Below are 17,853 nucleotides of genomic sequence, written 5' to 3' on the forward strand. Positions count from 1 at the left end.
TTCACAGTACATGTCTATAATGATACCTTTAAATAATTTGAATTCATTCTTGTTCTTTTTAAAAGAAATGACAAAAAAAGTGAATGAATGCTTCTAATGGTTTCCAGTTCAGGGCCTCATTGAGAAGAATCAGTCCAAGCTTCTTACAACAGAGGCAGAGACAGGCAACCAACACCAAGAGGTCTGTTTAAATTCTAAAGGCCACAAAACTACTATTAGGTAAACACATACTGCGGACTTAGCTAATGTAGCTATATCAAGTTCAGGCCTACAGTAGAACAGTATTGTTATAGTGTATGTTCATTTTATCCAGCATCACTGTCCTTTGGCCATTACATATAGCGTCCATATTTGTATTTTTACATCTCTATCTATACATTAAACAGGAATTGGAGGGAAAAATACTCCTCCAATAGATAATTGAGGTTTTCATTTCATGACATCTTGGCTTCTCAAGCTACAGACACATTAGTGCTAAAGCTGTGCTACCATAACATTTATTTTGCAGGGATCCTATTATTGCTTCCATTTTTTAAGGGATGCATTACTGGAAAATTTGGGACTAAGTGCTCCCTATAACAATTTGGCCATGCTTAGAACAGCACTAGAAATTCAGGATCTGAACACCTTTCAGCAGAATGGAAGTCGGATGTTCTATAATTAAATTCCACTTCACAACAAAGAGACTGAAATTCCTGCAGTCTTCTGAAGGATTGTAGTTAATACAGATCTTGAAAGAATGATTTATTACAGCAAAATAAGCTTGATTTCAGAAATACATCTTTATTACAAGGAAAAATGCAAAAAAATGGTTGCATAAATCAAGAAAATAAAACCCATTCTGTATATAAATGTTCAGAAATCTAAACTAAATCCTTTGTAAATGAAGCCAGTAAAGAAGCATAACTTTCAGAAACACTTCTAGGGCCAATTGAGAGATTGTTCAGGAGGGGGAATATTCCAAGCAACAGATCTGTCACTTTGAAGAAATGGGAACATTGCTGAACTCTGTTCTTGGAAGAGTGCCCATCCCGAGTATAGAGTATAAAGTTATATTTAATATGCCAGTACATATTTATGCAAATGAATTTTTGCTTCAAAGTATTCACCTTAATTTATTCTGTTTACTATTTGCTTACTCTGTTTTTACAACTTAAAAAACAAATTTGAAGCTGAATTTTTTGGGGTTGTCTTTAGAATCATAAAAATATTAGGTCTAGTCACTGCACTTTAGAATGTTTTTTTAAAACATTTCTTGATATATAGTACACATGCCATGAAACTCAGTTACTTATTTATGCAGTGCTGAGTATTGAACTCAGGGTCTCACACAGGCTAGGAAAGTGCTGTACTACTGAGTTACAGCCTCATCCCCAAATTCACCCATTTAGAATGTATAAATTATACATTTACACACAGCATAATCACAGTGAAGACATCACTGTGGTCTAATTTTATAACATTTTTGTTATCCCCCAAAAGAAACCCCATACTTAACTAGACCATCATCCCTGTACTTTTCTTTTCTGATATTTGTCCATTCTAGATATTTCAGATAAATGAAATCTATGATATGTCACTTTTTGTAACTAGGTTCTTTCTCTTAAGCATAATGACCATGCATGGTGGTCCACGCCTGTAATCCCTCTGAGTTGACAACTCTGAGGCTGAGGCAAGAAGATCACAAGTTCAAGACTAGCCTGGGCAATTTATCGAAGTTCTGTTTCAAAGTAAAAAATAAAAAGGACTGGGGATGTAGCTCAATGGTAAAGGGACCCTGGGTCCATCCCCAGTACCAAATAAATAAATACATACAAAATGCAGTGGCACTTAAGGCTAATGTTTTCAAGAATTATTAGTATTGTACTATATAACAGCATTTCATCCCTTTTTAAGCCAAATTATATTACACATTTATCCATTCAACAGTTGATGAACATTTGAGTTGTTACTACTTGATAGATACTATAAATAATAAATTTTCAGCCCTTTATACTTTTGAATCCAAATGATATTTCACAATGTTCTTAATCAAAAATTTGAATCTAAATGAATCTAAATGATTTTTACCTGTTTCCAAAAATCAAGTTTGCATTTATAAGGAAGAAGTTATTCCCATTAAGAGCTGTGTGTTTTCAAACCATTTTTGTGTAAAGCCGGAAACATGAAAAATTGTGCTCTACATGTGTACTATGAATTGAAGTGCATTCTGCTGTCAGATATAACAAATTCGAATAAATAAATAAATTTTTAGAAAAGGAAATTTAAAAAACGTTTTGATGTTTCATTCCAGAGAAAGCCTTGAATGAAGTGACCATGACATGATTATAAACAGTTTAATGATTTTGTTTAAAAAAATCACTCACATAAAGTTAAGGGTAAACAAGCTCTTTTAAATAATTTTTCACTTTCACTGTCACCAAGATAGTCTCTTTCTTCTTTTATTTAGAGCAAATGTACTAAATAATTAATTTTTTATTTAAGATTGTAGTCCGATAGTGACCCCAAACATTTTTAATTATTTAAACATTTTATTATACACTTTTCTCAGAGGACTTTTGGGCCTGAAATAGTAGTTCTGGATCCTCTACACATGCATGCATGTCACACTACCAAAAATGTTTGATGCTTCTGGCTCTAAGAAAATCTTATGATTTAAAAACTTAAGAAAGTGACCCAGGGGATAAAAGGGCAGATATATCGTACTTGGGTTCTGTGGACCTTGATTGTGTGACTTTGTGGCTTGATAGTAGTTATAATGGTATATATTTTGTACTTTCTATGGGCAAACACTAGACCCAATAAGATGCTGCAAGGCCAGAGGCCAGTCTAGTAGAGACCTACCTTCTTTTGAATATAATTAAGAAATCCTGCTTGAGGCTACAAGGATACCTTGGAAAGCAGGAAATAACCTCTGGCATTTCCACTTCCTTCAAGTTTTGAGAGATCAGAAAAAAATTGAGACAGAGGAAATGCCATCTGACCTTCACATAGAAACAATATCCTTGCAGCCCTCCACTGATGAAACTCCCCATATTCTGGGAAGCCTGTGTCCACTTTCAGAGTCCACTTGTCCAGAAGTTGCCATGCACTAGTAGAAAAGTCTCTCCTTCCTGGGCAGCCAAAGTCATTGATGAGATTCTGAATTTTAAACTTTGTTTTGTTTTAACTTTGTGTCCCAAACTGTTGACATCTCCAGAAGACTCCTAAATTCATATTTATTCTCCATGTAAGAATAGTTCATTTCACCTATAATTTAATTTCCTCTCCCATGGGAGTATTAATCCCAAACTGTTATTTTTTTCACTGGGTATAAGAACAGAAAATTAGCATAGATCATTTCCCTAGTGATACGGACTATTTCAAAATAGAAAAAAAAAAAAATCCCTAGCTACCATGAATATTCTGTGTTTTTGTTTATGTTTGTGTTTTGCTAAATAGACTCTCAGGGAATTTTAAAAAATATTTAGATTAAATTTTACTTACAGAGATGAGCAGGTCCTTTGACTGTAATTCTCACACTTCTGCTTCCCAAAGGAACAGCAATCACGTTTTCTTCTCCTAGAAAACAATTTAAGACAAATATAGTAAAACTAAAAAGAACCATGAAAACAAGGAAATCAATCAAAACTGGGTGCATGTTTGCTATTACATATTCTGATAATTTAATTTTTCTATGCCCATCTAATAATCTATGTTCATAGGTGAAATTTTATCCCACTAGTCTATAACTGAGACAGAGCAGGGAGGATACTAATTATCCCACCAAGATCCAGCCTAATGCAAGCTTCTTTTTAAGAATTGTTTCCACCAATGTCCAGGTTCAGGAGCTGGTGGTGACTTTGCCCCCAAACTTTTCCACAACCTCTGCACAGTCAATAGGCTAATCCTGACTCATATATGCCCCTTGGGACTTGGTGATAATGCATGCCTTTGTCATCTTTTGATGTTAGAGTACAGAGGCACAACTCATGTGAGCAGATTCCCTGTCAAGTGCAAACTCTAGTGCCAAAGCAAAGATCTGATATGTGCAGAAATACCAAGATCCTGTGCAAGCAGCTAGTGCAGCATGAGCCCACCCTTTTTGTCTGCATAAGCTTTGCTCTTTGCATCCTGACATGGCCAGTCCAGGCCCCTGGCCCTGCATAGTCTTCCTGGTGCTTGAGCACAAAAATGCAACAAAGCTGCTTTCAGATGGTTCTTGTCTCTCCATGATTTCTACCTTGAATTGAGCAAAAGAACCCTCCAATTAACTGGTAAACTTGATAGCTGGTAACAGCAAAAAGAGATATACTTTGTATTTATAATTTCTGTCCCAAATGGGCAAAATAATTCCACACTGATTGGTAATACTATCAATACTAGAACCTTATCATTGATATGAATTGATTTCAGTAGATACTCTTTTATCCTTAACTTACGGAAAATGATTTTTTTAAATAAACTCTTCAGTGTGAAACTGATGAACAAAAACCCCTTATCTCAGGCTGGGATTGTGGCTCAGTGGCAGAGCACTTGCCTTGCAAATATGAGGCACTGGGTTCGATTCTCAGCACCACATGAAAATAAATAAATAAAATAAAGGTATTGTGTCCATCTACAACTAAAAAAAGATTAAACAAAACCCTACCTCTCACCATGCACAAAACTCAACTCAAAGTGGATCAAGTACCTAGAAATTAAACCAGAGACCCTGTGCCTAACAGAAGAAAAAGGAGGCCCAAATCTCCATTATGTTGGATTAGGCCCTGACTTCCTTAATAAGACTCCTATAGTGCAAGAAATAAAATCAAGAATCAGGGCTGGGGCTTTAGCTCACGGGTAGAGCGCCTGCCTCGCACGTGTGAGGTACTGGGTTCGATCCTCAGCACCACATACAAATAAATGAAGATATTGTGTCCAACTACAACTAAAAAAAATTTTTTTAAAAGGAATCAATAAATGGGATGGATTCAAACTAAAAAGCTTCTTCTCGGCAAAAGAAACAATCTGTGAGATGAATAAAGAGCCTACATCTTGGGAGCAAAATTTTTCCCCTTACACATCAGATAGAGCACTAATCTCTAGGGTATCTAAAGAATTCAAAAAGCTTAACACCAAAAAAATGAATAACCTAATCAATAAATGGGCCAAGACACTGAACAGACACTTCTTAGAAGATGATATACAATTAATCAACAAATATAGGAACAAATGTTCAACATCTTTAGCAATTAGAGAAATGCAAATCAAAACTATTCTAAAATTTGATCTCACTCCAGTCAGAATGGTAGCTGTTAAGAATACAAACAACAACGAGAGAGAGAGAGAGAGAGAGAGAGAGAGAGGAGAGAGATATTAAAAAAAAGAAAAAAGAATACAAACAACAAGTGTATGTGGGGAGAAACTCACATTTATACATTGTTGGTGAGACTGCAAATTTGCAAATTGGTACAGCCAATATGGAAAGCAGTATGGAGATTTCTTGGAAAACTGGGAATGGAACCACCATTTAACTCAGCTATTCCACTCCTCAGTTTATACCCAAAGGTCTTAAAAACAGCATACTACAGGGACACAGCCACATCAATATTTACCGCAGCACAATTCACAATAGCTGAATTGTGGAACCAACATAGATGCATTTCAGTAGATGAATGGATAAAGAAAATGTGGTATATATACACAATGGAATATTACTCAGCAATAAAAGAGAATAAAATCATGGCATTTGCAGGTAAGTGGATGGAGTTGGAAAATATTATGCTAAGTGAAGTAAGCCAATCCAAAAAAAAACTAATGCTGAATGTTTTCTCTGATATGAGGATGCTGATCCATAATGGGAATGATTGGGGGGCGGAGCATGGGAGGAATGGAGGAACTTTAGATAGGGTAAAGGGGAGGGAGTGGAAGGGAAAGGGCATGAGGGTAGAGAAGAGAGTGAAATGAGATGGATGTTATTTCCCTAAGTAAATGTATGAAGACATGAATGATGTGATTCTTCTTTGTGTACAACCAGAGACATGAAAAATTGTCCTCTATATGTGTAATATGAATTGAAATGCATTCTGCTGTCCTATATAACAAATTAGAATAAATTTTAAAAGTCAATATATTTATTTATTAGTTTATAAGTTTTTATTAAATAAAATACCTGTTTATTATTGAGAAATCAAACAATGTAGATAAACAAATAGACAAAGTAAAACTCTTTCTAATCCAAATGCCCTGAGACCATCACTTCTATCACTTTGATGAATATCCCTCACAAATTTTTCATTTGTTTGTTTGTAATATACATGCACATAAAGGCAAGAATGAGCTTTATTTAAATGCTCATCAATATGAGAAAGGCTAAATAATCAAGAGCTATGCTGTAGAATACTCTGAAACTGATATGTAATGACATGAAGCTATATGAGCTACTTTGAAAAGATTTTATATGTATATGTATATGCACACACACTATTTTAAAATTTTTTTAAAAAATTTTTTTAGTTGTCAATGGAACTTTATTTATTTATTTGTTTATTTATTTATTTATTTATTTATTTATATGCAGTGCTGAGGATTGAACCCAGGGCCTCACACATGCCAGGCAAGCACTCTACCACTGAGCCACAACCTCAGCCCCCATACATACATATTGATGAGTTTAAAGGGCAAGTTAAAAACAATGTACATGGGCAATTATTTCTTGAATATGCCACCAGAAACACAGGAAGCAAAGGAAAAAAAGGATTGGACTACATCAAAATTAAACTTTTAGGCCACTATCAACAGAGTAAAAAGGCATCCCACAGAAAGGGAGAAAACATCTGCAAATCACATATTGGACAAAGGGTTAATATCTAAAGAACTCTTACAACTCAACCACAAACAAACAACATTTTTAAAAAATGGGCAAAAGACTTGGAAAGACATTTCTCTGGCAAATATACAAATGACTAATAAGCATATAAAAATGTTCAATAAACAAAAAGACAAATAAAATTATTCAAATACTAATGCCTAGAGATAATTAGTGAATTACTAGGTTAATGCAAATCATAAACACAATGAGATACCATTTCACACCTATGAAAATAGCCTTTTTATTTAAAAATAAAAAGTGAGGTTATGAAGAAACTGGAACCCTCATGAACTGCTGGTAGGAATGTAAAACCGGTGTAAGCCCTTTGCAAGACAGTATACCAACTCCTCAAAATGTTAAACATGGAACTGCCAAATGACCCAGGAATTCCATTTCTGGGCATATACCCCAAAGAATGGAAAGCAGCAACTCAGATATTTGTATACTTGTGCTCATAGCAGCATTACCCGCAAGAGTCAACAGGTGGAAGCAATGAGTATCTATCCACAGATGAATGGATAAATATCACAGTAAGTACCTACAACTGACTGTTTTTCAACCTTGTTACAACATGGATTAACCATGAAGACATTGGGCTAAGTGAAATAGGCCAGTCACAAAATGATAAACACCGTATGATTCCACTCATATGAGGTACCTAGAAGAGTCAAGTTCACAGATACAAAGTAGAATGGTGGTTACCATTCAGGGGAAAGAGTAACAAGGTATTATTGTTTAGTGGGTGCAGAGATTCTGGTTTTCAAGATGAAAAAGTTCTGAAGATGAAAGGTGGTGATGTGAACAGGCTTCATGCCCTAACAGTATGAACAGGCTTCATGCCACTGGACTATAGATTTAAAAATGGTTAAAGTGGTAAGTTTTATATATATATATATATATATATATATATATATATATACACACACACACACACATATACACACACACACATATACACACACACATATTTCACAATTTAAACAATGCATATGGTATAATCTCACTGTAGAAGTATATGTGTTTAAGTGCCACCTTTTTATACACACACACACACACATAAAATTTATAGCAATACAGACTATATTATTTACTACAATATATTGCATTATATTGTGTGTAAATGCATGGGTAAGATTGTACCCACATAATAGTGAATAAATATAGAGTACTATGTAATTTGTATATTTGTAAACAATAGAGAGGGATTTTAATTCTTTAATCCTTTAAGTGTAACAGAGGGTTTTAACCAAAGTATTGACAAAGATTACCTCTTGGGAAGGGAGTTAGAGTTGAGGAGTAAGTGGGACAACCACAGGTTTTATATTTTTTGAGATTTCTATAATGAAGATATACTTTTACTTAATATATAAAATATAAGTCTATTTAAATTTGAAATTTAAATGTTTCAGGAAGCTAAAAGCATTTTTAAAAAGAAAATAAGACTCCAGAGCCATAAAGCTTTGTTGTATCAGTTTTGAAAAACCTTAAGCAAACAGGTAAATTTCAGATATTAGCAAGAGGTTGTCAGTGCATGATAAAGAACCACCATAACTCTGATACCCAAACAAAACACCAAAGCATGAAAATAAATATATAGGCAAATTTCAATTATGATTATATACATAGAAAATACTAAATACATAGAAAACCAGTTAAAGAATTTCAAAAAGAAAACAACATGGCTAAATAAAATACATTCTAAAAAATGACGACTGATTCAACAAATTGGGAAACATATTAATGTAATGGGTTCTATTGACAGGTGAAAGAAGTTAAATAATATAATTTCAGTGAATAGTTAAAGGTATTTGATAAAATTCAGAACAATTACTTTTTATTTTTATTTTTTGGGCATTATAATTATACATAGCATGTAGGTTCATTTTGACAAAATAATACATGTAAGGAATTTGGTTTACATCCCCAGTTACTCCCCCTTTTCCTTTCCTCCTCCCTCTCCCTGTTTTTTCTCCTCTCTGCTATTGATCTTCCTTTCACTTCTTTCTTTATTTATTCTTTTTTTTTTAGAAATAAAGTCTTATTACAGATTTTTTTTTTTTTTTGGTGATGGTGCTGGGGATTGAACCCAGGGCCTTGTGCATGTGAGGCAAGCACTCTACCAAGTGAGCTGTATCCCCAGCCCTTTTATTTATTCTTGATTGGCATTTTCTACATATATACAGGTGAAATTCTTTTGGGTACATTTATATATGTATGTAACGTGCTATTTGTTTAATTCATTCCATATTTCCAGACCTTTTTTTTTTGTTCCTCCCTCCCTCTTATTTTCCTTCTACTCTACTGATATACCCCTGTATCTTTATGATAGTCTCTCCTGCCATGTTCTTTCCCTTATTTTTCCCTAGCTTCCACATGTAAGAGAAAACATTCAGCTCTTGATTTTTCTGAGTCTGTTTTATTTCACTTAGCATGATTTTCTCCATTTCCATTCATTTACCAGCAAATCTCATTATTTCATTCTTCTTTATGACTAAATAGAACCACATTTTCTTGATCCACTCATCTACTGATGGGCATCTGGGTTGATTCCATAATTTACCTATTGTGAATTGTTCTGCTATAAACTGTGATTGTATTCCTACAGTCTGCTGATTTTAGTTCTTTTGGATAAATACCAAGGAGTGGGATAGCTAGGTCATATGGTGGTTCCATTCCTAGTTTTTTAAGGAGTCTCCAGACTGCTTTCCATAGTCATTGTACTAATATGCAGTCTAATCAGCAATGTCTGAGTGTACCTTTCCCCAATATCCTCTCCGGCATTCCTTATTGTTTGTATTCTTGATCATTGCCATTCTGACTAGGGTGAGATGAAATCTTAGTGTAGTTTTGATTTACATTTCCATGGTTGGTAGAGATGTTGAACAATATTTCATATATTTGTTGGCCATGTGAATTTCCCTTTTGAGAAGTTTCTACTTAGTTCTTTGGTCCATTTGTTAATTGGGTTATTTGGGGTTTTTGGCAATAAGTTTTTTAGTTCTTTATATATTATAGATATCAATTCCCTTCAGATAAGTGGCTAGCAAAGATTTTTTTCCCATTCTGTAGACTCTCTCTTTACCGTCTTGATCATTTTCTTTGTTTTTTTTTGCAGAAGCTTTTTAGTTTGATGGCCTCCCACTTACTGATTCTTGGTTTTATTTCTTGAGCTTTAGGGGTCTTATTGAGAAAGTCAGTGCCTGTACCTACATGATGGAGTGTTGACCCGATGTTTTTGTCTAAAAGTTGTCTTTATTTTACCTCACTGTGAGCTTGCCCAGTGCAAATGGACTTTCCCCAAGGGGCATTTGACCCAAACAATCAGAGGTAGCTATTTAATGTTGAGGCTGCATGAGGTCATGGGTAACATGGGTAACAGCGGGAGAAAACAAGCTAACTAAAAGCTTAAAAGGAAAATCTGGGAATGAGATGTCCATAAGAATCTTTTAAAAGTTCCAACATAACTCCTGAAATTCTAGAAGCATCATATGTCCATGTAGGGCTGTGCCCAGAAAAGTCCTGAGAAGGTCCCAAGCTTTCACCCCTGGTTAACATTGAAGCTCTGCACAAGTAGGAAGTGAAGACTAGGACAGAGTTGTCAACTACATGGCTGTGTGCTGAAAGTGTACCCCAACATATATACATGAAGGCCACTAAAAATAATCACAGAATTCCATGAAAAAACAAAAAACAGATTTAATGGCTTGAAATGAAAAAATTCAAAATAAGCCTGAAATACCTTGTTGTTCTAGAAACCAAGACAGTGTTAAAAATACAATTTAATTATGTTAAAGGAGTCAGCAGTCAGCTTAAAGTAACCCCCAACACACTGTCCACATTTTGGACAATTTGAAGCCCCAAAGAATATTGTCTCCAAAATTCTAAAGTATTGAAAAATAAAAATCCCTGAATACCAAGTGAGAAATGAAAGGAAAAAAAGGTCATTTTTAAAACAAAAGATTATCTACAGGTGTAGAAAAAATGATTAAAGTAGAAAATTGCCATCTGCAACCCAGTGTAAGTACTATTTCAAGCAAGGATCATCCATGCATGCTGGAGGTGGCATGAAGGATTGTTACAAAAAACTTTTTTACTGTTTGTCAAGGTTCCATTCTGTGGATTTCTTATAGGGAAGCATGGATTATACAACAGAGTGACCTGTAGTTCACCTTCTCAAATAAGCAATCAAATTTAGCCTTATTAATAGAAGGTCAAGGTGACCTCATGGGCTTCCTGGGGTAATGCAATATAAAGTATGCAGCACCACTTATGACATGTTCCTTCCACAAATGTTCAAAATCTAGTTCTAATCCAGTCTTTGACCTTACTGTTACATTTATAGGAATTAAATGAAGGAGATCAACAAATTAAATGGTAATAGCAAAAGCAACCAAACAAACCCAAAATATTGGACAAAATATAAGACAGCTGAAACAAACTTTAAAATTTCAATACAAAGAAAAAATAAGTGTTCTAAATAAAAAGACTAAAGACATAAAACTAAATGCAATAAGTAAAACTTGACTGATTCAAGAGGCAAAAATAAAACCATAAAAGATGTTCTTGGGACAATAAGAGAAATTTGAATATAGACTGGATATTTAGAAATGGTAATTTAGAAATCTTAATTAGTATTAGGTGTGCTAATGAGATGGCATTATAAAGAATTTTAATTTTAATCTCCTTATTTTTAGGAGAGTAATAGCAAAGTATTTAGAGACAAATATTGTGTTGTCTCTAACTTACTTTTAATAGGTGCAGCTAGCTAGCTGGATGGATAAATAGATGGATGATATGTGGAACAAATGCAGCCAAAGCAAATTTAAGTGAAGGATACATGTAGCTATTTGTGTTATTTTTTCAAATTCTACATATGCTTGAAATTTTTCCAGATTTTGGAGGAAAAAACACATTCCAAACTCACTAAGACCTACTTGATACTAAACTCTTTAGTAAACATTTGAAAAGAGAATCTACTAGTGAATATGAATAATTATGCACTATGTCCAAAATGAACTCCACCCAGGATATGCTAATGTGGTTCAAAATTAGGAACTCTATGAATGTAATTTACCATACCACTAGACCAAAGCAGAAAAATTATATCACCCTGACATTTATCATTTAGCAAAATTCAGTAGTTATTTCTGATAAAATCTCTGCATATATAATAAAATGTTTGTAACATGATTTACAACTACCAGTATCATGATTAATATGCTTAATGCTTAAACATTAGAATCACTGCTCTTTAATTGGGGAAATGATGGGATACCAATTATTACCATTTGACTTAAGATTTTTAGGAAGATTAGCCAAAGTATTAGGCAATAAAATATAGTCTAGGCATTATAAAGCAGAAAGACATTAATATTCAAAAAATCATGGGATGAGACTATGGCTCAACAGTAGCACACTTGCCTGGCATGTGTGAGGCACTGGGTTTGAATCTCAGCAACACATATAAATAAATAAAATAATGGTCTATCAACAAATAAAAAATACGTATACATAAAAATAGTTTTCAGAAATAACAACAACAATAAGAAAATAAAACAAATTAAAATAGCTCATTTACAATGGCAAGAAAAAAGATGGAATATTTTGGAATGGACTTTAGAAAAATGGACATGACCTACAAAAAAAAAAACATTTTAAATCTGTAGAGACTTAAAGATGACTTGAGAAAATCAAAAGGGAAAGATTAATTCATTTGAAATGAAACAAAATTAAATGTCAAAGATAGAAAAATCATTATGACAGGCAAAGATTATTTCCTTAATATACAAAAAGTACATACAAATCAATAAAAAAACACAAATTAGCAAGAAAATTGGTCAAATGCTTGAAAAATTCGTTCATACTAAAATAGATTTAAATGTCAAGAAGCATATGAAATATGGAGAAAAAGTAAGCAGTGTCTCCAGAATCTAAAAGCACATAAATAATGATATGCCTGCACAAATGTGTGAAGGTATAACAAAACAGAAAAACTCTTAATGCTCGTTCATATGGATCTAGTTTAGTAATTTATGGGACATCCTCTTATGTCACAATTTTAAAAAATTAAGTCAACTTCTGGGAATTGATAAGCAAAAACCTCAGTATATAAAAGTAAATTTAAAAAAAATATTGCATCTACTGATCAATTCTTTATACCTCTCAAAAGCATATATGTTTGTAAGGAAGGTTTGCATTATATTGTAAGGGGGTTGTACTTACACGTATGCACCAGCAACTATTAATAATATTTATATCTGTATCTGCATACACATTTATTGAAACACAGTTCACAACAGCCAAATTATGGAATCAGCCTAGGTCTGTCAAAAGATCAATGGATAAAGAAAAGATGATATACATACACATTGGAGTTTCAAACAGCCATAAAGGAAAATGAAATCATGCCATTTGCAGGAAAATGGATGGAACTGGAGATACATGTTAAGCAAAATAAGCCTGACTCAGAAAGACAACTAAGACATGCTTTCCCACCTATGTAGGATCTGGGGTGGGGAGAAATGACAACGTAAGGCAGCAGGGAGAATATGAGAGGAGAGGAAGGGGATGGGAGGTGAGAAGGGAGGGTAGTGGGGTAGGTGTTAACTATGTTATATGCATGCACAAATATGCTATAATGAAACCCATTATTCTGTATAATGCACTAGTAAAAAGTCTAATGATATTAATATCTCTAAAGAGTGGAATTGGTTAGTTTGTGGGTAGAAAAGGACGACTTTTGCTTTTCATTTTATATACTTCTGTGCTCTTTGAAATTTTTACTAAAAGCATGTCAATTTTATAATATAAATTATTTATATATATAAATATGTGGGTCAGATATAACCCTACCTCTTTAGTCCCACCCCAGATGGATAAGCAACATGATGATAACAGGTATAATCTCTTGGCAGTGTGATTGATTACATGGTTTATCATTTTCTCTACCTGAATATTTTGTATTTTCTACAATATACATAGAGCATATTACTCATAATAAAATTATTTGGAAAATACATTTAAATGCAAATTTTAAATACATGTAAACACAAAAAGTTGCTTGGAAAATACATATATATTATAGAACATTTTCCTGAACTGAATGGAAACTCTTTGAGGAGAGCAACTGGGCTTAGTCCTCTCTTGAAAAATCTTTAAAATAGGCTGTAGTATCTTGGAGAAGTGTTCCCCTGTGTGTGGATATATGACCCAATCATTAATCCATTGACAATAACAAACTCAAGTAAAACCTTTCAGACAAGAGAATCCCTGGCATTTTATTTTAGCCCAAATGGCTCAAACTTGGGGAAGATGTCTTGCTTGGTAGAGGGCAATGGATTACCAGTTGCCCCTTTGTTATCCTTGAAGAAAAAGGCACACTAAGGGGGCATCCTAGAGAAGACACCTTGAAAGAGCTTAATGTCCTTAAACTATAGGAAAAGTCATCTAAACTATGGAGTGGAATTTTCTCTGTTTCTATAATTCTCCAGAAAAGTCTAAAACATCTGTCTCAGTCTCTGTGATACTTTCACAGGGTAGTTCCCCCCAAAAGTTTTATCATACATACAAATCACCTGGAAAACTTGTTAAACACGGATTCTTGCCCCACCCAGAGAGAGCCCTATCCAGCAGTTCAGGGTGGAGTGCAAGGATTTGCCCAACTAGCAGGCTCCCAGGTGACTGACGCTGACGCTGCTGGAGCCTATGCTATTCTGGAGTAACCCTAATACAGCACAGAGGGAGGGAAACTCAAGGTCAAATGGGGCAGAAAGGGTGGAGCATTCTACAGGCATAAATGTTTCAGTGTTACTTCACTCTCTTGTAGGGCAGGACACAGTTCTCACTCTGACCAGAAATGAAGTGAAAATCCTGGAGAGGCCAGGCTTTTCAGAAGAGAGGTCCTGTGGTATTCAATGCTGTACAGATGAGGGCTGCAGTCAAGAGACTGTTGATGAGCTTTGTAAAAGCTGTTTCACCTGGGCCGCTGGCAAAGGAGGCTATGATCCAAGGAATAAATGATGATACCAAAGTAGAGACAGCAAATATTAATAGTTTTTCCAAAACTTGGCAGCAAAAGATAGGTGAAAGATTAGGGTAAGAGCTAGAAATGTGGTATGTTAAAAAATAGTTGTTGTTTTTTTTTATAAATGCAAAGAAAAAGAAGAAAACTTATCCTATAATTTATATATACAAATTATAAACTTTCATGTATTTATATATATATCCATGTATATGCATATGTATATATACACATTTTTAAAATTCTACTTTTATTTAAGATGGGAGAGACCTAGTCATGTTTAGCCCTGATGGGAAAGAAAGAGGAGATAAAGGAGAGAGAGAGGGGATGATGGGTGGAGTGAGATCTCTGAGGAAGCAGAGGGGCTGGAATCCAGAATACAGATGTAGGGATTAATTAGCCTTGGAAAGGAAGGCCGACACTTGTGCCTCTGTAGCAGGAGAGAGCAAGGAACGAATGGGTGCAGCTGCAGGGTGAGGCCTCTTCTGGTGGTTTCTGTTCTTAACTGGGAATATTTTGTTTATAATCTTCTTTGGAGCTAGCATAGAATCTGTTTTGTAAGTGGGCCATAAGTACTTCAGAAGAAGGTATATCCCTCTCAACATGCTGTGCTCTATACATTACCCATCAATGTAAATATAATTGAATTGCACAGATTCTGCATATCATTTTTACTGACTTAAGTGTTAATAGTTCTCATAGCAATTCTGCTTCTTTCAGTGTCTTAAGTGTGTTAGTCAACTTTCTGTCACTGTGATAAAAACACCTGACATAATCAACTTATGAGGAATAAAGGTTTATTTTGGCCCCTGGTTTCAGAGGCTCCAGCTGATGATTGCTTGGTTCCATTGCTTCGGGCTTGTGGCAAGACAGAACATCATGGCAAGGAGCATATGCTGCAGTAAAACTGCTCATCCAGTGGCAGTCAAGAAACAGAGAGAAAGAAGGGGCCAGAGTCCTAAATCCTCTTCAAAGGTGTACCCTCAATGACCTCACTTCATTTAATGAGGCCCTGCTTGTTAAAGGATCCACCATCTCCCAATAGCACCACAAGATAGCAATGAAGCCCTGAGCATATAGGCTTTTGGGAGACATGCAAGATCCAGACCATAACACTAAGGGCAGATGATACAGAGAGAGAGAGAGAGAGAGAGAGAGAGAGAGGGAGAGAGAAGGATGGATGTGTAACTGCACTTGGTTCACAAAGATTGGGGACTTTTTTTTAACCATTGGTGGGTATAAAATATGCACCTTTGTTATTTTTTGCCTAAAATGCTATTAGCTCTGATATAAATTCTGCTACCATGCTCTCTTTATCCAGTTAGAATGTTAGAATGGGCCACTTCTAAATTACAAAGGGCTACCTGATAAATTCTCTCTGGTTCTGGAGCTAGCCCTGAGCTGAAGACCATGCTGAAGGGAAGCGACAATGATAAGTCCACACAGGGAGCAGCTGCTTCAAGACAGGCTCAGTGAGACCACTCAAAACCTCCCATCATGAGACAGAGATGATGTTGTCAAGCAAGTCTGATTCTGAAGCTGCTTTAAAATCCTACACTTTCCAAGGGTGCAGAATCAAATGCTGAAACATATTAGGTGAGGAGGCTTCTTCTCTGTCCCATCCTACAGTGTTGTTGATGACAGAAGGTCACATCTGGGAATACCTAGATGTGTTGGTGGTGAAGGTGGTAATTGGTTCCTGCTGTGCAATTTCATCGTTTGGATTTATTCCAAAACCTTCTAATTGAAATTTGGGGTTATGAGATCCTTGATATTGCTACTCACTGTACCATCTGCCAGGGCTCATTCTTGTCACTCTTTAGATGTCATCTGCATCTGTTTTACTCTACAAATTACCAGGAGATGCAATATAGAATAGCAGTTATGACCACATACTCTGGAGCCAGACAAACCGAGGCTGGAATACCAGCATTGCCACTTATGATTGATGTGTGCTCTTGGGTAAGTTGCTTACCATCACAAGTTCAGTTATAGCTGTAAAATGATGGTATTAAGAATACCTATTTTCAGGGGTCATTGTGAGTATTCAATGAGCAATATCTGCAAAGGACTTAGTAAAGGACCTGGCACCCACTAGGGCTTGGGTAATCATCAATTATTATTAAAACTATGTTGAACACTTACTGTGCCCCCAGGCATCATGATAAGTAATTTGAGATAAAGGACTTCATTCATTCTAATGGAAATCCATTTCCACAAATAAGAAAACTGACATTTTGCAAGTTTAAATGACTTGCCCAAGATCACAGAGCTCCTAAGGGTAAAACCAGGGTCTGAACCAAAAATTATACCCTCAACCCTAGTACCAGCTTACATTATGTAAACTCAAACTCACACATCACAACTCTGTTCATTACAGGCTTTTGTTTTATGGGCTTCACTTGTTTGATTTTGCAATCACTGCACTAACCTAAGATTAAGTTTGCTTCCACTGACTCTCCCTCCCACACATAAATGCTCAAATCCAGCTGTTCTGTCATATTTTTTCTATGTCTCATTTCCTGCTGCAGATCATGGCTTTGCTAAGTAGCAAGATGTACAGGAAATAAATTGTCCACACAATATTAACTAATCAATAAACATGAGTTTCAACCCAAAGGACTGTAATATACATCAGATTGCTTATTTTCACTATTAAGACCAAATAAAACTACACAAACCTAAATATATATGTTCCAAGGTAATACAGGAAGATGTTTTAGTTACTCTTACTTTGGCAACATCCCCACATTTCAAACCTGCTTTTTATGTTTTTTTTTCAGTTGATTGGATTTATTCATTTTTTTAACTTAATGCAATTTTCAGTCAAATAGTTTTCATGGGTTTTTTTTTTTTTTTTTTTGACCCTTCATTTATTTCTCCTTCTGTTACCTGGTCACTTGCATCCCTGTGCATTACACACACACACACACACACACACACACACACACACACACACCCAAATAAGGAACCATTTAAAAAATACATTACTTTATAAAGT

The 17,853-nt window shown here is 35.0% G+C and overlaps 1 protein-coding gene across 2 annotated transcripts in view; it reads right to left on the bottom strand.

Moving 5' to 3' along the window:
• Positions 1-17,853, bottom strand: part of Adamtsl3 (ADAMTS like 3) — a 321,149-nt gene that overhangs the window by 149,497 nt on the left and 153,799 nt on the right. For both annotated transcript variants that reach the window (XM_048790168.1, XM_048790167.1), the window contains exon 8: positions 3,487-3,561. In XM_048790168.1, the coding sequence (XP_048646125.1) occupies positions 3,487-3,561 (75 nt within the window). The remainder of the gene's footprint in view (positions 1-3,486; positions 3,562-17,853) is intronic.

The sequence above is a fragment of the Marmota marmota genome, unplaced genomic scaffold (genome assembly GCF_001458135.2).
Source record: "Marmota marmota marmota unplaced genomic scaffold, marMar, whole genome shotgun sequence".
NCBI lineage: Eukaryota > Metazoa > Chordata > Mammalia > Rodentia > Sciuridae > Marmota > Marmota marmota.